The 22,696-nt window shown below is 39.0% G+C and overlaps 1 protein-coding gene and 1 long non-coding RNA gene across 3 annotated transcripts in view; both read right to left on the bottom strand.

Moving 5' to 3' along the window:
- LOC117593721 overlaps positions 1–22,347 on the bottom strand; it is a 39,965-nt gene extending 17,618 nt beyond the window's left edge. The window contains exon 1 of the long non-coding RNA XR_004575131.1: positions 22,155–22,347. This is a non-coding gene — a long non-coding RNA (uncharacterized LOC117593721). The remainder of the gene's footprint in view (positions 1–22,154) is intronic.
- On the bottom strand, positions 1,678–10,769 carry LOC105009701 (OX-2 membrane glycoprotein-like). 2 transcript variants are annotated; one of them, XM_020045187.3, is made up of 6 exons: positions 10,236–10,769; positions 2,638–2,976; positions 2,236–2,544; positions 2,105–2,152; positions 1,923–2,001; positions 1,678–1,814 (listed from the first exon to the last, which is right to left on the bottom strand). In XM_020045187.3, exons 1-6 carry the CDS (start codon positions 10,300–10,302, stop codon positions 1,751–1,753), a joined length of 906 nt encoding a protein of 301 aa, XP_019900746.3. In that variant the 5' UTR covers positions 10,303–10,769; the 3' UTR covers positions 1,678–1,750. The 2 variants fall into 2 exon arrangements, with proteins under 2 accessions (XP_019900746.3, XP_019900747.3); XM_020045188.3 differs by having other exon boundaries at positions 2,677–2,976.
- Positions 22,348–22,696: the final 349 nt, after the last annotated feature.

Here is a 22,696-nt window from a genome sequence, read left to right as displayed (position 1 = left end):
AATGGGGAAATAAGCAATATACACCAAAACCAGTTTTTGAACCAGGATGTAAACATTTATTTCTGCTGTAAAGTTGGACATTCTGCCTTAGAGATCTATGGAGATTGCTCCCTCTTGCAGCAAGCCTCAACTGGCCATACGATGAATTGCAGTTTTTGGCACATCCGGTAGGCTTCATTTGTCAGCCTCAGAATTTGCCCCTTGGCTGTAAAAGGCATAGCAACATAAACTATATACCGAACTCTTCAGGAAGATGTCTAGATATTCTCAAAAAAAAAAAACTATGATTCTAGCGATTATAGTTTTGAAAATATATGCAAATGTATTCCCTCCGCGTCGACGCGGAGCTCGACTCAGAATAATACGAAAGCCTACCGTATGCTCAAATGTTTGTATACTCTTGGAGAATTGGTAATACATATACCATTTGTAAAGAAAACATGAGTGAGCAGGCAAAACATGTCTTATGGGATTCACATTCAACTGTAGGTTATTACAGAATGGCACAACTAACATGGCAACAAAGAAAATGAACTGACCCCTGTTCAAAAGTCTGCACACCCTTAGTTCCTTATACTGTGTTTAGCACCCGGGGAACGTTTTACGTGAGGAACAGAAGGCTTATAATTAAGAGACCACTGCAAATTAAATGCTTCTATTCCTCACTCAAAACTTTTTTTGGAAAGAAAAAGGTGCAGTGGTCTCTTGTTTTTTTCCAGAGCTGTATAACAATCATTAGAACATAGTCATAAAACAGTTGCGTCTTTAACCCAGACTGAGGCATACCTGGTGTTTGGGCCTTCAACAAACAAAAGCAAAGAGGAAGATCCTACCTTGGCTTCCTGTTTTATAACTTTATGCTTTAAGTGTTCACCTGGGTCTTAAGGTCCACTCGCTACAACCCACTTCCCTTCACTAAAATCGGTGTCCCGTCGATAGCTCTTGGCATCTAATGGCATGGACGGAACAAGGGAGTGGCTAGTAGCTTCTAAGGTATGTACATTTACTGTTTGGGGCAATTGATATGTAGTCAGTGTGGCTTAATGTTTTCCCTGTCCCCCATGAAAGTTGTGAGGGCAATTTCATCGATCAGAACATTTAAAGGAGTAAGTACAGAGACAAAATTCTCTTGGCACAATTAACAGTTTATTTGCAAATAGAGAGATGCTTCAAATGCTTACAAAATAATCATCTGAGGAGTCTCTAACTTAATACATGACAATCAGTACTTATAGTGGGAAAAGGGTTGTGGTCAGATGCTGCCCATCTGTCTTGTGTCACATAGGTTTTACCCCAAGGGCGGGCTGTCTCCCTCCCTTATCCTTCCTGCCATAATGTTGCGTTTACCTAAAGAAAACAATTGCTCCTACTTCCCCCCAAGGGCCTCATTCCTAAGGAACAAAAGGACTGACACCCTTCTTGGTCTAGGCAGGAGAACATGGTCAGAGTACCTAGTGATGCTCTGATATTATACAGACGTGTGTCACAATCAAAGTAAAGATTTACATACGAGGCAATTGGAAGGTAGACATTCTACATTTTTGACGTTTTTATTGTGGATCCTTGCACATTTTCCTTCGCCGGTGTCATGTGACTCGTTAGTGTTACAAGGTCTAAGGTGTGAATGGGGAGCAGGTGTGTTAAATTTGGTGTTATCGCTCTCACACACCCTCATACTGGTCACTGGAAGTTCAACAAGGCACCTCATGGCAAAGATCTCTCTGAAGATCTGAAAAAAATTTTTGTTGCACTACATGAAGGTGTCCTTGCGAGAGTCTCTGTTTTCAGCATCCTCTTGCTGTTTTCTTTCTTCTCTGTACATGAAACAAACAAACAAACAAATAGAAAAGTAACTTGAAATACGGTACCTAAAACACCCCTAAATAAATGGATGTGTTTGTGACATCTAGGATAGAACATACCTGTTCATTTGATTTCTCTTATGCAGCCACCAAACTATACTGCAGACTAGAGCAATAACAACCACAAAACCCACTTTCCCTGTGAATAGAAAAGATGACCAAATGAAACCAGTACAATTCACATATAAAAAGGGGAATGAAATGTACAGAACAGATATTAGTTTTCTGGAAAAACTACACACCATGACCCCTTATCCATCCATCATTGGAGACTGGAGGTACAGTTGGACCTAGACCACACAAACACAAAATTCAACTGCATGACTTGTTCCAGATTGTTATGATGAATAAATTAGCTCCAACTAATTCTGACCAGTAAAAGAGGTTGGAATCCTTCTGGAGCCCTCCTTGATGGCACTGCCAGATGACACCACACACCGAACCACGGTGTCAATGTCAGGAAGACTGGGAACTTCAACTATGGATGTAATGGTGACAGTAACAGTTCCATTAGGATGAGTAACATTGACCGTTGTAGAGTTTTCCAAAACCAATTTTATGGTTTCATTCCAGGCCACTATTGGAGCAGGTCGTCCCGTGGCAGAGCAGGAGACAGTTAACCCAGAGAAGAGGGGATGAGTGTCAGTGGTTTGTGTCACTATGAGTGTGGGTCCATACAGCTCTGTAGAACAACAGAAATCATGATTTACACATTTGATCATGGAGGTTTAGAAGATACTGTTCCTGTCTTATATTAACTCATACTACATATTACCAATAGTTTGAAGGCAGGTCCTTCCACTGATATCTCTACCTAGGTAAATATTGAACAGACACTTGTAGCAGCTCTCATCTTCTCTTGATACTCCTCTGATGACTATAGAGCAGTTCTGCAGTCCGACATTTAGAAACTCCACTTTCCTATTAAAAGGTGGGTTTACTTCAGGACCAAAATGTTTGTTGTAGGAGGCCACATTTACATTCCCTCCTGGTGTCTCTTTTTGCCAGGTGACTTGCAGGACGTCTTTAGGTTCCATGAGTCTGCAGCTGAAGTGAGCATCTCCTCCCAGGGTTACTATGACAACCTGCTGGGTTTTTATCAACTGAGAGAGACCTGAATGAAAACAGTAACACATTACATACTACACGTTATCATCACAGAATAACACTCAGTCAATTAAACGTCAGGGATATCAATCTGTCCAGTTAGGAACGCTCTTCCACATTCACACACAACCCTCGGCCCTCAACACAAAAAATTGGCCAGAACAAATTATTTGTTTGTTGTAAAACTTACACGGCATTAAAACACTTTCTGATTCTGATAAGCGATTGTGAATCAATGTCACCTGTTTTGGTGCAAATGAAAGTGACAATAGGTGCACTAGAGAGGAAACAGTAAGACAACCCCCAAAAAGGAAATGTTTTGCAGGTGGTGGCCACAGACAATTGCTCTCTCCTCATCTTTCCGGACTAAGTATTCTCTAGTTTTGCATTTTGCTAGTGTCACTACTGGTAGCATGAGGCGGTACCTGCAGCCCTTTCAGGTTGCACAGGAAGTCCAGCTCCTCCAGGACGGCACGTCCATACATACCGTCGCAAGTAGTTTTGCTGTGCCTCCCAGAAGAGTCTCAAGAGCATGGAGGAGATGTCAGTAGACGGGTCATTACATGAGGAGAGCTGGACAGGGCCGTAGAAGGGCATCAGCCTAGCAGCAGGACCGGTATCTGCTCCTTTGTGCGAGGAGGAACAGAAGGAGTACTGCCAGAGCCCTATAAAATTACCTCCAGTGGGATTCTGGTGTACATGTTTCTGACCAAACTATCAGACTCCATGAGGGTAGCATGAGAGCCTTATGGCGGGTCAGTGATGGTCTGGGGAGGCATATCCTTTGGGGGTCGCACAGACCTCCACGTGCTATTCAATGGTACCCTGATTGCTGTGAAGTACCGGGATGGTGCAGTGGGCCCTGGGTTCCTCCTGGTGCAGGACAATGCCCAGCCTCATGTGGCCAGAGTGTGTAGGCAGTTCCTGGATGACAAAGGCATTGATGCCATTGATTGGCCCTCATGTTCCCCAGACCTGAATCAAATTGAGAACCTCTGGGATGTTATGTATTGGTGCATCCGACGTCGCCAAGTAGCGCCACAGACTGTCCAGGAGCTCAGTGATGCCCTTATCCAGGTCTGGGAGGAGACCCTACAGGACACCATCCGCTGTCTCATCAGGAGCATGCCCAGATGTTGTCAGGTGTGCATACAGGCATGTGGAGGACATACACACTGCTGAGTCACATTATAAGTTGGAATACCCGTTGTTACATCATTTTGTTCTCAACAAACAACTGTATAGTAGACCGACTATTACTTCGTCATAAAATTCTGCCTCGGGTGGGGAAAGTGGGGGTCGTTGATTAGTAGCGTGTAAGGCAGCCTCCCAGATGACTTTCTGCAGGTTGGGCTTTCTGTATGTTTTTAGGAAATATTCATGAAGTCATAGCGTTCCTGGAACAAAAGTCGTTGGTAGTGAGCCAAATCCAATGTGTTTCCTTCAGTGCTGAGCTTACCTTCAATTCTCAATGTGTGATTTAAGTGGTCCCTAATTATTTTTGAGCAGTGTATATTACAAACTCTGATACTAAAACACAGTTATGCAATACAAGTGTGGCTTGGTGGTGTAGTACCAAGAATGGTCAGAAAAGGGAGGAGGCAGGAAGAACTAAAGTTATGCATTATATGAATTCATTATTAAAGTAACAAAATATGAACCTCAGTAAATATAAGATATTGCTCCATCCTCCTGCTATGTTCACTAATTAAGTCAATTACAATGTTTAAACATGAATAAAGTATCAATTAATAAATAAGTTTAGCTATTAGGAGTGTAACGATTTCAATTCTAGTTTGAGAATCGAAAATTATTAGGTTTGATTTTGAACTGTGAAATTTAAGAGAAGTTTGCTGTTCTGTGATTTAGTGAGTAGTGTCATGCTGGCAACATTAGAGATTCCGTAGCAACAATAAAACTTCCAGTTTTCGTATTTTGCTTTCAAATTAAAAGTAAAACCGCGATGTTAATAATAATATATTAATATATTTAGCTGTTTAGCTTGGTGTATATTGTAAAGATGTAGATAATAAAAGGAATTATAAACTAAAGCTAAATTCTGTTTAAATAATACTTCACAAAGGATGAATCATAGTCTAATGTGGAGCACATTGAGAAATGGAAATGGAGTAAACTATTGTTGTAAAAATATCATATTTTAAAAGTGAGTTGATGATTCCTTGATAAATGTAATTCCTGTTAATTTGCGGGTGTTCATTAGTGATATATGGGCTCGTTGCACCAAATCCAGCAACACCGTACTTTCCACCTCCTCCCCCATTGCAACACATACTGTACACGGGGTACATATTGCATCATAGAGCAAAAACTATTCTATACACTGCAGTGAATGTATTGTAGGAAATGTTACTTGTAGGAAGAGTTACTACAAATCAAATCAAATGTGTTTTAGGTGGGAACTGTGTGCTACACCCAGCAACACAATATTTTTCACACCCTCTTCAGGCCACAATTAAGGCAAAACCCTAATATACTGTATATGGGATACATATTGCCTCATACAGAAAAATGAATGTATTGTAGGAAATGTCTAGGGGAGTCCAGATTCCAAGTATGCTGCAAAATTAAGGGGCACTGTATTTGCAATTTTACTCCACCCATACCATTGGCCACAATGTAACTCAATGTATATGAAATACGTATTGACTCATACAAAAAAAATATATTCTACACGCCGCAGTGAATGTATTGTAGGAAATGTTCAGTACCCTCTGCATATAATCACTCAATACAGTCTCCTGAATAAACTAGGTGTGTAATAAGGTGATAGCATTAATCTGATTTCATGTGTTCTATGCCATCTTGAATCCTTGTTAATGCAGTGTAGTTTACTGTTCCTCTTTCTTCTAAGGCGGGTTTGCTTGGATTTTTCTCTCGCTTCCGGGTTTCCCCTGGTAACCTGTGTGTTTTGGGTAAACAAAGATTTGAACTGTTGGCAATTCCCTCAGGCAAAGTTTACAGTAATTGCTTTTAATGTGCTACTTTTTGTACAAGTCATTGACAAAATAGATCTTCAGTTTTCTGTGCTTGTTCCACGCGCGGTGTACTCTTCTTCTGGTAAACAGGGATAAAGATAGTTTCATATTCACACATTCGACTACTCCCATGTACCGGTCAAACTGTCATTGAGTGCCGAGTGTCAGACAAGGCTATATCAACATGCAGTCTTCAGAACTGTGGCTTTTTATGATATAGTTGGTAGCTTATTACTTGAAATAGAAGACAGTTATACCTATACTTGGGAGTAGTCGAATGTAAAAGTCTCTGAAGCCTCGTTCACACCAGACACGGCATAAAATTACCGTACGGTAATTTAACGCAAACATCGCAATCAATCTACGCAAAAAACGCAATCAATCTTCCGCATCTTCATAACCAGTATCGCAAAGACGGAGGAGAACCTCATTTTGCTAGTGTCTAGCCACCCTTGTTTGTATGATACTACCTCGGACGTTTACCGAGACCTAAATGTTAAAAATGCTGCGTGGAAAAGTGTAGCCATGCAAGCATGAGCAGAAGCTTTCTCAGTTTATGTTTCATTGTAGTAGATGAAATGAAAACGTCATCCAGGCTGTATATATATATATTTTCCCTCAAATATGATTTAACCAATCAGGTCTAGGATATGTCTCGCTCAAATATTTAGCGTTTCAAACTTTGATCTGGTAGGCTATTACAAATAATGAATGAGCTGTCAAATCTATTTTTGCGATCCCATAAACCCGTAATTGAAAGCTACATATTAGCTCTTCTTCGGTGGTACATCAACTTCCGTTTCTGATACCGTACGGAAAAGCACTGCACAAGTTGAAAATTTCAACTCATGCGACACACCTGCCGTACCGCAACCAAATCTGGCCGAGTACGGTAGATTAGACGCAGCGGTGCGGATTGCTTTCTATTGAAATGAATGGACTTCCGCCGGAACGCATAAAGATTGCCGTGTCTTGTGTGAACGAAGCTTAAGGCGTCATATGTGGAGGCATCAATAAGTCATTGCTATTAGTGAATAGAAAACACTGACTCAACATAGAATCCCTACTACATTTTGAGCCAAACAACCTATTAAGTCGACCTGTGCGAAATAAATAATGGCAATTAACACTCGAAAACCAAAAAAAATTGAACACTTACAGTGGATATAAAAAGTCTACACACCCTGTTAAAATGCCAGGTTTTTGTGTTGTAAAAGAATGAGACAAAGATGAATCATGTCAGAACTTAGTCCACTTTTAATGTGACCTATAATGTGAACAATTCAATTAATAAACAAACAAATCTTTGAGGGGGGAAAATAAAAAATAAATAGCTTACCTGGTTGCATAAATGTGCACACCCTCTTATAACCAACCTGGTCTCAGGAACCTACGTAGACTATTTTACGAAATTCCATGGCACCCGATTTCGTATGATATACGACGTTACGTTAGGTTACATTACAATGCGCTACCAAAAAGTATGATACATTACGAAATTATTAAAACGTAACATATCTCAAGAACGCTATTACAATGTATCAAATGTTACGAGCGCTATTAAAACGTAAAATAACATACGAACGCCAGACAAACGTATTATGTTTACGAACGCTATGAAAGACGATTATTTAACAAAATGTTTGACCTGCGTTTTGAACCAGCACCATTTGGATGAGAAGGCTGTCGCCTTACCCACTGCCCCACACTAGACATGGGGATTTAATTTGAGTAACAGCAATAGCAAGGTCGCTATAATATGTTATAGCATTTTATTGTTAATGTTAGGCATCATAGCACTGGGGTTAGGGTTAGATCTCACAACACCAGGGTTAAGGTTAGGGTTAAGGTTTGGGCTACGGTTAGGAAACAAAAAAGTTTAGGTTAAGGTTTGGTTAGGGTTACGTCTCACAGCTCTGAGGTTCAGGTTAGGGTTTGGGTTAAGGTTAGGTATCACAGCACTGGGGTTAAGGATAGGGTTATGGTTTGGGTTAGGATTACAAAGAAAATCACTTCAAACATATTTATGTTGTGACAACACCACTCGCCCAGACTGGTTATAGGTTCCTCACTGGAGAAGCAGGTAGTGCGCCTGTCTAGGATGTGGAAGATTGCTGGTTTGAACCACTGTTACAGCATTATTTGTTTCTCAATTCTGACTCTAACGTTATTTTTCGGCACGTAATATATTTTACAAAATCTCCTGCCTAAAATGTGTACAATTGTCTACGTCATCCTTCTGAGACCAGGTTGCAACAACTGGGGATGTGGCTGTGTTCAGGATTAACCAATCACATTCAAACTCATGTTAAATAGAAGTCATTACACACCTGACATCGTTTAAAGTGACTGATTAATCACAAATAATGTTCAGCTGTTCTAGTAGGATTTAGACATTTTCTTAGTTGCATCTCATAGCAAAAGCCATGGTCCGCAGAGAGCTTCCCAACCATCAGAGGGATCTCATTGTTGAAAGATATCAGTCAGGAGAAGGGTACAAAATAATTTCCAAAGCATTAGATATACCACGGAACACAGTGAAGACAGTCATCATCTAGTGGAGAAAATATGGCACACCACAGCCATTATCAAGAATTGGGCGTCCCACCAAAATTGATGAAAATACGCGAAAAAACATGGTCGGGGCTCGACCACCCACGGAAAATAGCGAGCACCCACGGAAAATAGCGAGCACCCACGAAAATACCGAGCACGAGCACCCATGTGTGCCAGACCGCCAGTAGGCTAAATTCATTTAAAATTAAACTTGCCGTTGGTGATATGTAAAGCGTCTGTCACACTGTGATTGGTTATGTCGATGTTAGTGACAGCGACATAACCAGTCGCCTGCTCCGGGTGCTCCCTATCCACCAATCACAGCGTTTCTCAGATGAAAAAATGCCACTATCAAAAACTCGTAGCAGAAATTAGGGAGAAACTCCCAGAAACTATATGTGTCGTTTTTTTTAATCGATATTTAGATAATAGCGCAAAACATAAATTTTAACTGGCCTACGTGTCAGTTAAACTTTTCATCTCCAATCCTGTATTTGTGATAAGTGGTACATTTTGAAAGATCTACTTTACGGCTTTATTAATAAGTAAATGAATAGGTGTGCGTAGTGCGTTTATATATGTATATATAGGTGTATATATAGGTATATATAGGTGTGTATATATAGGTATATAGGTGTGTGTGTATATATATATATATATATATATATATATATATATATATATAAATGGCGTGCGCCTATGAGCACCCATGGAGGAAAACATAAATCGGCGCCTATTAAAGGAACTGCAGGAATTTCTGGCAAGTACTAGCTGTGTGCTACATGTGACAATCTCCCATATTCTTCATATGAATGGGCTATGGGGTAGGGTAGCAAGACTGAAGCCTTTTCTTACAAAGAAAAACATCCAAGCCCGGCTGAAGTATGCAAAAACAAACATCAAGTCCCCCAAAAGACTGTGGGAAAATGTGTTATGGTCTGATGAAATCAAGGTTGAACTTTATTTTATTTTTCCCCCTCAAAGATTCGTTTTCAATTTAATTGTTCACGTTATAGGTCACATTAAAGGTGGAAAATGTTCTGACACGATTTCTCTTTGTCTCATCCTTTTACATCACAAGAACCTGGCATTTTAACAGGTGTGTGTAGACATTTTATATCCACTGTACAGCTTGATAGAGGTTATATTTCTGTGATTTGTTCAAGATTCAGTGTTAATTGAAATGTTCTATGTTTTTGTTATTTTTATTTATACTACATTTTGTTTAAATAAAAAGCGTATTTTTTTTATTTTTTTTTTACTTTTACAAAGCCTTAAGTGGCCACATACTAAAAAACTAATGTTGATGAAAAAGAGTCCAATCGTGACCCAAAAATCTAAAGTAAAATATTTGATTAGTATTTGAAGAATCGTTATACCCCTATTAGCTATATAAATATAATTATTATAATTATAAACGTATAATTTAATACATACCCTAGACAAATTCAATAGTGAATGTAGTGAAATATTCAGGTTTGAACAATGTTGAGAGCACATTTCATTAAGAAAATCAACAGAAACATCAATGGTGTGTCAATAAAAAGTCACAGCCTCACAGTTACCTGTAACATTTCCAAACCAGAGTTCACAGAGGGTGGTGTAACTGACCAGCACCATCACCGCTTCCGATATGAAGCGGTGCCTTAAATTGGATTTCACCAAATTTGGGAGGGAAAAAGCTGACAAATGCAGAATATCATAATTAGCTTACCTTTAGTGATGATTATTAGCAGATTGAACAGGTGGTTGTACGGTGCTAGAGACATGTTGAAACACATGGTGTATTGTGATTCTAGCGTTGCTAGAATCACAATCTACTGGCCACGCCTGGGACAGAAAGTACAGGGTACGCGATGGGAATTATAGATGAATAGATCTCATATCGAATTTCTGTAAACCGGAGCGTGTGATATATCGCGGACTTGTTGCTCCTCTCTCCCCATTGAGTCTTCCTTCCAAAACGCGTCTGGTAACCTAAGCTTATTTTCGCTGCAATATTAACCTTTTGATCTTTGCGAATCTGCATCCATACATTCGTTTTTAAAAAGAAAAAAACAGCGGAGAAAAGCAAATTTATTGTGTTGGTTAACACAAGGGCGAGGCTAGCCCCTTTTTATGGGTGCTTCAGCACCCCTAAAATGGAGCTCAGCACCCCTAAAACTTGGAGTAAGAAATGTTGTTATTCTAACATTTTTGTTCGTCTTTGACAAGGTTAAATAATGTCCAAAACATACTCCGTAGTTTGTGGTTTAAAATGTATGTGTTAAGGATGAAAATGAAAACATCCCCGCTTAGCAAATGGTGTCATCCTCTTCTCTTCTACTTCTCTGTACCTGCACCGCTCAGCACGACCGTCATCCAGCACGAAACACACGCAGAGTGAGAACCCGTTATGTAGTGTTGTGAATCAACCAAGTTGCTCCAAAGCTGTGTCTCACATTTCTTTCCTTTTACCTAGAGTTGTTCCGATTCCGAAAACATATCGGTGAGTACTGGAGTCAGTATCCTGAATCACGGTACACCTATAATGAGTGTTTTTTTCGGACTATTTTAGTCTAGCGGGTCGCCGCCGCTGTGGAGTAGCACAGGACCTAGGTGACTCGTCCATAGTCATAAACGGAGAGAAGTAGCGCCGGTTACAATGTTCTTCCGCAAGACGCATGCAGTTCTGTTTATTAACTGCTAGAGCGTGAAACAAAAACAGCAGCGCGAAAAATGAACTGCGTACCTGTGTAGTGCGTACGTGTGTCTCTGTTAAAGTTTATCGTTAATTTGATTCTCATTTTAACAATCGGGAGTCATGTAAACATGACATCAGGTGCGTCTTTTCTGGTCAGTCGTCATGGAAACATGAAGCCCTGTCATTTGTACCAGAGTGAAAACAAAAATATCACTGTATACCAACAGTATGTGTGAAAACAGTGTGTGTGGCTTTTTAAATGAATTGTTATTCATTCCTAGATTCATATCTTTTATTTTTCAGTTGTGGCTGACTATCAAACTAGACAATAAAAGAAAGTTTAATGTTTTTCTTTTGCTGTATTTATTCATTCCTCAAACACAGAGGATTTAACCTGAACCAGGCTGAACTCCTAGCATTACTCTCTCTCTCTCTCTTTCTCTCTCTCTATCTCTCTCTCTCTCTCTCTCTGTGTGTGCGTGTGTGCGGCCTGCCAGTGAGCAATGGACATAGGACAGTTCTTTAAAAGAAAAAAGACAGATTCAGGTGAGAGACTAGGGACAGTCCATAATGACCTCTGTCTTGTTTTTTGTTTTTTTTGTTCTTCTGAAAAGTGTTAAGCTAAAGTAACAGATAATGCAAACCAGCTATCTGTTGTTGTATCAAATTATCTAGGCAATGGTCCCCTGCTTTTATTATAATTTTTTTATTTCAAACCCACAAAGAAATTTGTGATTTAAAAAAGTTTCTAAGCCCAATAATAATAATAATAAAGACATTTAAAATGACACTCCTCTGTGTGCCTTTTGATCATATCCTTAGAATCTGTAAATGGTCTCCATAACATTTTTGTGACATGACAAACTGACCTCAACTCTCCTGCTTACAATGTATTTGTGTATGATTGTCAGTGCCAAGGGAAAGAGAGGGAGATGGAGAAGGAGAAAGGGAGAGCCTGCAGGAAGAACCAGGTGAGGAAACAACAACAATAAATTGACATATAGAGAATAGTGGCAAGCAAAACAATAACTACTCATACTCCTATACTAACTTATTGGCATTAAGTAGCCTATATTACATTTACTTTTTGTAACATTATTTTACACCACATTTTTTCATAATAAAGAAGGAGGAAAACAACAGGGAGAGTCCATAAGGGATGAGAGGGAATTTTTGGTTTTACCTTTTTTTTTTTTGCTCTTGATGTGAAGCTTGTTTTATTATTATTTATTGATGACTTATATTGGTTTATGAAAGTTCAGACAGGCGTGCAACCAGATATGTTAGAGATGGCCATTTGTAAATAATTTACAGAAGATGAATTACATTTTGTTGTCCAAGTACCTGTTACTTTGTTCAATGACAATAAAGTTGAATCTAATCTAACCAATCTGATGACTGTTGATACAAAAGGAGGCACATGGAGTTAACGGTCAGGAAAACCAGCTGAGTGAAGAAGGTTTTGTGTTTGTTACAGGGGGCTGTCTGTGTGAACTCTCACAATTAAGCTGGTGCTCTGAAAAGGTCAAAAAAAAAAATAAGAAAAATCTGGATTTTGGAGTTAGTTGAACCAATGTTCAAATGATAAAGTTATTTTTCAATAAGACATATTTTTTGTGTGAAAAGAGGGTGGGTAGTGGCAGTGGGGCTCATTGGGTGCTCAGCACCCCTAAAGCTCTGACCCTAGAATCGCCCCTGGGTTAACATAAGTGTGTAGTATTGTTGCAACGACGTTTGCGTTAGCTTGCACAGCCAGTCAAAGCAACTGATTTTACGTTAGTTTGCCAATTCAATTTGTTGGATTTCTCTCAATATTAACAAGTTACCGATATTTTAAATATATTTTCTCTATACATTTGATAAATGTATGTCAAAGTGTTGCAATTGGATTCCTTAAATATATTTCGAAAAAACTTATTATTATAAATGCTTGGCTGTATTTCGATCACGCAAATTTCCGCTCTCCAACCGGGCGCCCTGCACTGCTCCAAACAAGAATAAGCTAGTGGTGGTTTTACAAAAGGCATATCAAATCAACTTATTAACTATTTATATGTGTGTTATTTAACATGAATTAAATAACATCATTTAATTTATGTTATTATAGAAAAAGAGGATAAAAGTGGCTTGGCATTATCATAGAGAACATACATTTTCTGACATAATTATTGTTTAAAATATCTTTGATGAGCATAAATTAGTATGGTTTAGTAGGGAGACACTTGATTTCATAGAAAATGTGAACATTGTCATGAAGAGGCATTAAAACCATTTCTAATAGTTATACATATGTCCTATAACAGGGTGGACATTGGTGATACTTAATGTGTGAATAATTTGCCCATAAATGGCCTGAGCTGGACCACACTTAGTTAAAAGGTCAAAAGGCAATGGATTTTAGGAATGACTCAGATAATACATTAATACAGTAGTGACACCATTTTTAATATGGTGGTACATTTGTATGAGTTATATTCTTCCTCATCGTATTTTATGTTACCTATTATTATTATTATTGTGGTTGTTATGCTGTTATGATTGTTGTTTTCCCCGATAATGATGGTCATATTGTGAATCAAGCATTACTTTATTTTTTGATGTTGGTTTACAATGTCGCCAGACAATGTTGCCAGACATTGTAAAACCAATGATATTTACAAATGTTATGAAAACGTATAAATAATTATGAATTTTAACATAATGTTCGGCATGTGTTTCAAACCAGCAACATTGGTTCAGAAGGCAGTTACCCTACCCATTGCTCCATACTGTATATGTAAGTCAAGGATGACTAACAGCAACACCAAGGCCGCTAGAATATGTAATGAATGCATTTTTACGTTCAAGTTAAATAAATGTTTGCCATCACAGCACTGGGGTTAAGATTAGGGTTAAGGCTAGATATCACAGCACTGGGGTTAAGGTTAGGGTTAAGGTTTGGGCTAGGGTTAGGAAACAAAAAAGGTTAGGTTAAGGTTTGATTAGGGTTAGGTCTCACAGCTCTGGGGTTCAGGTTAGGCTTTGAGTTAAGGTGAGGTATTACAGCACTTGGGTTAAGGTTAGGGTTACGGTTTGGGTTAGAATTAGAAAGAAAATCACTTCAAACATATTTATGTTGTGACACCCCCACTAAAGTTCATTAATCACAAGTTCCTGTCTGGAGCAGCAGGTACTGCATCTGTCTGTGGATGGTCCCCGGTTTTTAAATGTTGTTTACTTTTTTTTCTCGATTCAGACTCTAACATTATTTTACTTAACGTAATATATCTCACGAAATCGTCTTGCTAAAACAGCTGAGCTGTGTGGTGTGTTTAAAGTAACCAGTGCCCATCCCAATAGTGCGGGCCACATCCGTGTTCCTTGGACGAATGACATAGACCCAGACCCAACTCAAAAGGCCAGAAAAGGCGTTGAAGATGGAAAAGGTGCCGTGGACTTGGAATGGAAAACAAAACACCATGGAAGTGCAAGGACTGCAATTTGCCTCTCTGCCTGGTTGTAGACAGTTTCAATGAGTGGCACACATTAAAAACAAAATTCTGTGTGATGTCTATCAAATTACTTCTGTGAGTGATGTTATTTCCAGCTGCTGTGGGAAACTAAACCCTTTGTAATATAAATGGGTGTCTGCTGCCCTCTGGTGACCTTTTTAGCATTGTTATTAACTTTTAGTTTTGTTCTTTATAACCATTTTATATATTTTTTTATTGTTTTTGGTCTAATGTTTTTGGTCAGATGTTGGCCATGGTGTAAATAAAATGTAAAATAGATTTTTTTGTTTATGATGGACAATGTTTACTGATAAAATACCAATTGAACTTAAATCTCTGTATGTTGAAAGTCTAATTCAGTGCCTTTAGAGTAGTTTTATCACTATATTGCCAAACATTTTCACATTCGTTTTTAGTATTTTTCCCCCTTGTATTACATATTATGATTCATTAAAGTGTGACAAAACTGTCTCACAAGAATAATGTTATAGCTATAAGTGTGCAGATTACAAGTATATGAAACACTTTATTGTGCTATTAGAAATAACAACAGTAGAAGCTGACATGTAAAGAGGATAAGAAATCGCTCCACATATCAAATTGACTTAGTCTCTGAATAGTTTTTTTACCCTCTTATTTTCTTAACATTGTGCCATATTTTTACAATTGTCTTATCGTTACGAAACTGTAGTTAGTTCACCTCACCAATAGATGCAACTGCTGAGTTGTATTATTGAGGCTACGTTCCTCAGCCAGTGCAGAAATCAAAGCACTAAAGGTTTGTGTTGTGTCTCCATTGCTTCCACTGACTTCATTGCCTGTGCAGCGTCTGTTACTGTCTCAGGTAACCCCTAAGCCTGAGGCCGGTTATAATAGTGCATGAAAATGAAGACCAAACACGCTTTTTAAAATAAATACTAGGAAGAACGTCTCAGGATGTGTGTGTGAGGAGACGTTACTAAATGAGAGGAAATAATGGGTTTTCGCAACATATTGTGAATGTCTCAAGATAACTTAGATAGATTACACTTTTGGACTAAGCATGTTTTGAGACATTTTATATCCAGAAGTGGGAACATTATTTAAATATGGCAGAGGTACTAATGGTTTTAGAGAAACCACCTCTATGTTTTATATCGCAGTGCTGCATCCTATCTCAACCTTTGACTGCACCATAGATGGGGAAACTAATGTCATGTAGGAATCTTAATACCATTCTATAATTCCTGAAAAATAAGGATATATTGTAGTTACTGTCAAGTCATGATAAATGCATTTCTTCTTTTTTCTGAGGCCCTCATTGATTCTTGTTGAAACCATGTTGCATACAAGCTGGGTATCAATAATCACAGTTAAAATGTGAACAAACACAATGTACAATGGGAGTAAGACAGAGAAATGTAATCTCTTTTTTATTTTCTTTCAAAGACACACACACACAGAGAGAAACATCATTCTCAAGCAACACTAGCCAGTGACTGTTTCACTTCCTGAGTGTTCGTGGTAACATTGCTTCAGTTTCATATTTCCTACTGTGTACAGACAAATTATTAAAGTATTATTAAAGATCAAAAGAAATCAAGAACGCACCTGACATCTGACTACATATCTACTGTAAAGGTCAGGAGGGAAGTAATATGTGTGTATCTTCTTGTGGCCTATGAGGAATATTGTGTTACCTACTCCTTCCTCTGCCTTCTGTTCCTTATATCACTTGTGGACATGGTATCATGTTGTGGTCAAAGTAAAGCATGAGTGACCTAAACTAAAGCACTTTGCAGAGCAAATAAAGAAAAGGACAAAAGCAGAACAATGTTCACTGAAGCTAGCCACAGGCAAAGCTAACAGCAATACAGCAGATGAAAGGTACCATTCTAGTATTTGGGCCATGCATATTTCCTCTGCCTACCTCTCTTATTTCTGCTGAGATAAATGTTTATTCCATGTTAACTACAACTAATTTGTATTGACGTGTTTACTAATATCATCAACAATGTAAAGTGCATTCATTAGTATTTGAAGACCAATACTCATGATATTCACCCTCTCAAATTCTCATAATAAACGCCCAGACACTTGATGCATGTTTATGGAAATGTATGTAACAAACCTGCATTGTTCACATACACACACCCATAAACCATCCAGTCACAAAAGACAACCATGCGGTGCCTACAAAATTATCACTCTTAATTGATAAAACAATACACCCAATAATGATAATCTTCAAATGATTTAGATTTTTCAAACTTGCTGCATGTTAAAACAAACAGAGATGTTTTATTCAATTACGATACATAAAAAATACATTCAAATTCAAAAGTAAAACATTTATTTTTTAACAGAACTATGACACACTCTCTTCCAGACAGTCTACTTTTTATCAAACAAATTACATTAATTAAAAGAAAACACATAAAAATGACAAGCGGCTGGGTTACAGCCATTAGGTAAAATTAACTGTATTGGCAAATTAATGCAAGAAATATACAACACAAACGAAGAGTCATAATCTGGGTTTAAACATTAGCGGGATCAGTATACTTTCATTGCAACACAAACCATTTTATTCCATGCACTCTGTTCATAAAAGATAAAGTGCCCTCATGGATTTCCCGACTTGCAAACGTTCTCACAGGTCTAGCGAAATTTTAGACAAACTAAGGCTTATTTTGAATCTTCAAGTGTGAATGCATATTTTACATTTGCAATTGTGTTACAAGGTTCCAAATATCAAGTTAGTTATCAAGTATACAAATATTTATGACTACTAAATCAACTAAAAGTGTGCACACGTGTTAGCCAGTACACACATCTATGTTACAACTATTTAAGTTGGCAACCCGTTTTTGCAAGTTTACAAATCTTTTTTACAACTAAAAACCTAAGTTCAAATTTGCAAAAAATGTAAAACATTATTTCGCCATTTAATACATTTGTGTCTTTCCCGGAAATGTCATGAAATTTAAAGAACGATGGCAAAACAAGTACTTGCATACACGGAAACGTACCTCATACCTACAGCAAAATATGGTGGTTATCATTGATGCTTTGGAGCTATTTTCCTACTATGGTCCAGGGGCTTTTGTAAAGAACGATCGAATAATGAATTCCACAAGGACATTTTAGCTTACACCTGGTTGCTTCCTCCAGGAGATTGAGAATTGTCTGTAGGTGGACCTTTCAACAAGATAATGGCCCTCCTTCATGAAACCTCAGAAAAGATCTCAGATTCGAAAGTATGATTTACGGAGCGTAGATCACAGATGGATAGATCGGATAAAGCCGTGAACGCGAGAACGCGCTGCACCCGTCATTATTTACATGACACAACCGTAAATAATGACGGTGTGGCGATCATCTTTCAGCTTTCAGCATAAATTATAGCCTGAAACGGCTATTTAACCTTTCCTCTTTCACGACAATATAAGCGCAGTTACGGAACCCTTTTTCAGGTCTCAGCCTAGAGCCCTTTAGAACTAGTGCAAGCTCTGCCATCAGTACACTACACATGTAATTCAAATCAAATATGACTTACTGAGATTCCTGCACTGAGTGACGTTAATTACTATCAGTATATGTTAGAATTCATCATTATACATTTTGAAATGTTGTTAAAATGGACCGCGTGCATTTTACAGGGAGTTGCAGCATTAAGAGCTGCAGAAAGGCAAAGAAGGTACAGGGTGTGCCTGGATGCTGACCCTGAATTTTTTTTTAGAAAAGACAGAGAGGAAAGGAAAAAGAAAACTACATATAAAATATACATATTTATGTGTAACTGCTATGTAAATATAGAGCTTGGGGATGCCTAGTCTTAGATGCCTAGTCTTATTACAAAAGAGGTCTCTATATTTTAATGTTTGATCTGTGTTCCTGTTTCTGTTTTTCATATTAGTAAAATGCCTTTATTTGATAAAATCCGTTTTTACTGTGATGTCCACCCTGTTTCAGCCATCCACCCAGTTACTCTTCAGTCCTCCCTGTTACTCTTCAGTCCTCCCAGTTACTCTTCAGTCCTCCCTGTTACTCTTCAGTCCTCCCTGTTACTCTTCAGTCCACCCTGTTACATATTAATTATTTCATTATAACTGAACAATATCACTAAATATCCTTCCTCTGCAAATTAACATAAACTTGTGAATTATCAGTCAAAAACACATTCTAAAATGGTAACCAAATTCTAGTTTAATTTGTTATTATAGAAATAGAGGATAAAAATGGCTTGGCATTATGGTAGAGAACATGTTTTCCTACATAAATATTGTTTAAAATATCTTTGATGAGCGTAAATTAGTATGGTTTAGTAGAGAGACACCATTTCTAATAGTTATACATATGTTCTGTAACAGGGTGGACATTGGTGATACTTAATATGTGAATAATTTGCCCATAACTATTAGGATTTAATGGCCTGAACTGGACCACACTTGTTTAGGACAAAGTTATAAGGTCAAAAGGCAATGGATTGTAGGAATGACTCAGATAATACATTTAATATGGTGAGTTTTTCCTCATCGTATTTTATATTACCTATTATTATTATTATTGTGGTTGTTGTTACTGATGCTGTTATGATTGTTGTTTTTCCTGTTAATGATGGTCTTATTGTGAATCAAGTATTATCACATTTTTTGATGTTGGTTTACACAGTGTCCAACTGGACATGAGTTTGATCGTAAGGATAGGACAAAGATCATATTGATGAATACCAGCTCTGTCGGTCAAATGATCGTCTGATAATTTTAAGATCAAATTTGATCATACGCACGTTTCATGAATGAGGGTCTGTGATCCCAAACATACACTGTAAAACCTAATAAGTTCAGAAAACATTTGTGGAAACTGATTACACCAAAATATTTAAGTCAACTAACTTAATTTTGTTAAGTATGTAATTACTTAAAAATGTACTTAATAAATTAAATAATTTTTTAAATTGTATTTCAAGTTCACTGTACATAAAAATATAGAAGAAAATAATTTCCCAATATGCATTCCCCTGTCAAGTGAACTCAAGCGTTATCACCCATGACTGTATTTGTTAATGACAGAGATATGGTTATTGAACACATTGATAATCTCTAAGTTCACTTTATTGTTTATTATGAAATAGTCATTTATGAATACCTAATATATCCCATAAATCCTTATGTTGAATTGCAACCCACCTAGCTCATGGATTATTCCTTTTAAATGTCCTCAAAATACACTGTTCTGTAAGTTGCCACAAGGCACTGGCTTGCAAAGGAATGCAAAATTCCTATTGACATCCAGCACATCTTCTGACAGAAATATTGTTTATATAATTGTTACAATCATTTCAGTAGTGGGTGCAAAATATACAGTATGTTTGACTAAATTATTGTATTATTTCAGACAAATGTATGTGTTTGATGTTTGTGTAGCTAAGATGAATGAATCATTCAATGTCCATGCAAAAAAGGATAAAACAATTCCAAGATAGCAACCTGAATGCTGGGAACACTTTAATTTTAAACTTATAAATATTGAGTAAAAGACAGTATAACATAAACATTTTGAGTATTTGGGAACATTTCTCTAACTTTGAGTTACCCTTAGAAGAAACATTTGAGTGAGCAATACATTATGGTTTACAGTGTACATCAAAATCAATACAGAAATGGTTGCCAGACCAGAACATTTTTGCAAGGTCCATCTCAGTCTTCCGATCTTGAATTTATGGTCTGTGGTCTGATATAGGAGGTTAGTACATTGTACTATAATCATACATTTTGAAGAACTATTGGGTTTTCCAGTTTAAAGGATACTCCAAGAACATTTTCTTTCTAGAGTGGACAGTCAGAACACATTCCCTTTACTTAAACCGGCATCCACAGGATATGCTGCAGCATGTGGGGTTTTTGGTTTGTGCAGCAGAGGAAACTCCTAATCAGATCTTATAAGTTGGCCTCATACCACTTCCTGGTGCCATCGGTACAGTCATCTTCCACAGGGGCGGCTACCTGATTGGCTGCAGCACAGGTGAGATGTTGGTCACTGGCAGTTATGTTTTCATATATACTGTCTGGGGGTGAGTTGGACCGGCGGTTTTGCTGGGCTTGGTGGGGACTAGGTTTTGGTCGTGGGGATACTGGTATAGCTATGTTCTGTAACAAGGAGGCAGTAGTTAAGCTCAGGTTATTTCAAACCCCACCCTTGATTATAATGTCCCACACCTGGGACGAACAGACAACGTACAAGACAAGACAAGCACCTGAATAGTCCACCATGTTACATAATGGAAACTATAGAAAGATCATTCAGAATATTTAGAGTGCAAATATACAGCAAAGGAAAAGAGAGTGGTATCTGGTGTATTTCTGTTTTACCTGTCTCTCTGGTTGTTCCTCTATTTTTGGTTGTCTTGATGGACAGACACCTACAGTTTGAAGGGTATGTATTAAAAAAATATTTTATGTATAACGGGGACACAGGGAATGGACAAAGAGGGCCTTTATAGGTATTTTACTAACAAAAGGAGAATGGGGAGGAGGTAAATTTCACAGTAAGGTGAACAGCAGCGCCACCGTTCCGTGCACCTTCTGTTTCCAATCATTACATGAATGCATCCTGGACATCACAGTGCGCTACTGACAACTGGAGCGAGAAGCTCCCTTTACCGGGGAGCGCATCGAGCATGTACTTGTGGAGGCATGTAAACAAAGAGCGATCACCGGGACCAAGGAGCTGCTGGCCCGGTACCCATTCTGGTTCGGGAGGGGCATCTTCCTTTCGACCGGGAGGGCCCAGCCGAAACGGGTAGCACCGCACTCTAGGGCGAGGTGCCCAACACCTGGTCCGCGGTCCCCCCAGAACTGAGGCCTCCCCAGAAAATGTTTAGGGGGGGCTGAATGGGTGCCCGATGGGGGCAGTGACGGCACCTCCTCTATGTCCGGTGCCTGCGCCACGGCGCTGACTGTTCCCTACTGCCCAGGAGCTGCAGCCAGTGCCCCCTGCTGCCTTGGTGTTGCAGCAAGTGCCTCCTACCTGCCAGAAGCGGCAGCCCGTGCCTCCTGAGCCTGAGGAGGAGTGGCCTCTACCGCCTGAGGAGGAGTGGCGTCTGCAGCCTGAGCCTGAGGAGGAGTGGCCTCAGCCGCCTGAGCCCGAAGAGGAGTGGCCCGAGCTGCCTGAGCCCGCCGAGGTCTGGCCACCGCGGCCCTCTCTTGTCCCGGCCGCCCCGGCGCCCTCTCCTGTCCCGACCGCCCCGGCGCCCTCTACTGGCCCGACCGACCCTCTGCCGGCTACTGACCCTCCGCCGGCTCCCCCGGATCCTGACCCTCTGCTGGCTCCACCTGTCCCTACGGCTACCTGTCCCTACTGCACCCAGCAACCTCCAAATACCAAGATACTTGCAGGTATACTTGTAGGTGTCATGACACAACACTGATATAACTGTTTGTGTTTGATTGTGCGGTGGTCATTGTAAGAATCTTACCTTTACATCCATGTTTCGATAGCATGAATATTGTTAGAACCATGATGACAAACACCACAAGCACAGCCGACTTGTAAACATAAAGCCACAGCACCTCCAGGAAACTGTCCCTCTGACCTGGTGTGATGTCTGTAGAGAAAAGTGGAGCAAAGGCATCATTTCCATGTCTGACAGTGTGAGGTTTTGTGTTTGGTTTTGGTTTGGTCTTGAATGTGCCCTGTTTTCTTTCATTGTTTTGAATGTAGCCAATTATTTTTACTATTATCGTTTGCACCTGTGTCTCGTTTGCCCCCATACATGAGTTCTGTGTTTGCTGTCAGTAATTGTGAGTTATTATTTGTTTGCAACTCTACTGAGCCTTCTCTTCCTGAACATTCCATAGTTTGATCTAAGTATCGTGAAAGACTGTTTGGTATCCTGACTTTCGCCTGCCGACTGATTGCTTCTCTGGATTTCCCCATTGTACTTCAGCTTCATCAGTTACCAATCATCTGCCTGCCCTTTCACTTCACTACAGCCTGTCCCCTTTGCTCTGCCGCTTC

The sequence above is a fragment of the Esox lucius genome, chromosome 22, assembly GCF_011004845.1.
Source record: "Esox lucius isolate fEsoLuc1 chromosome 22, fEsoLuc1.pri, whole genome shotgun sequence".
In the NCBI taxonomy this organism is placed as follows: Eukaryota; Metazoa; Chordata; class Actinopteri; order Esociformes; family Esocidae; genus Esox; species Esox lucius.
The sequence above is the reverse complement of the archived record's forward strand: the minus strand, read 5'-3'. Positions and strand labels throughout refer to the sequence as shown.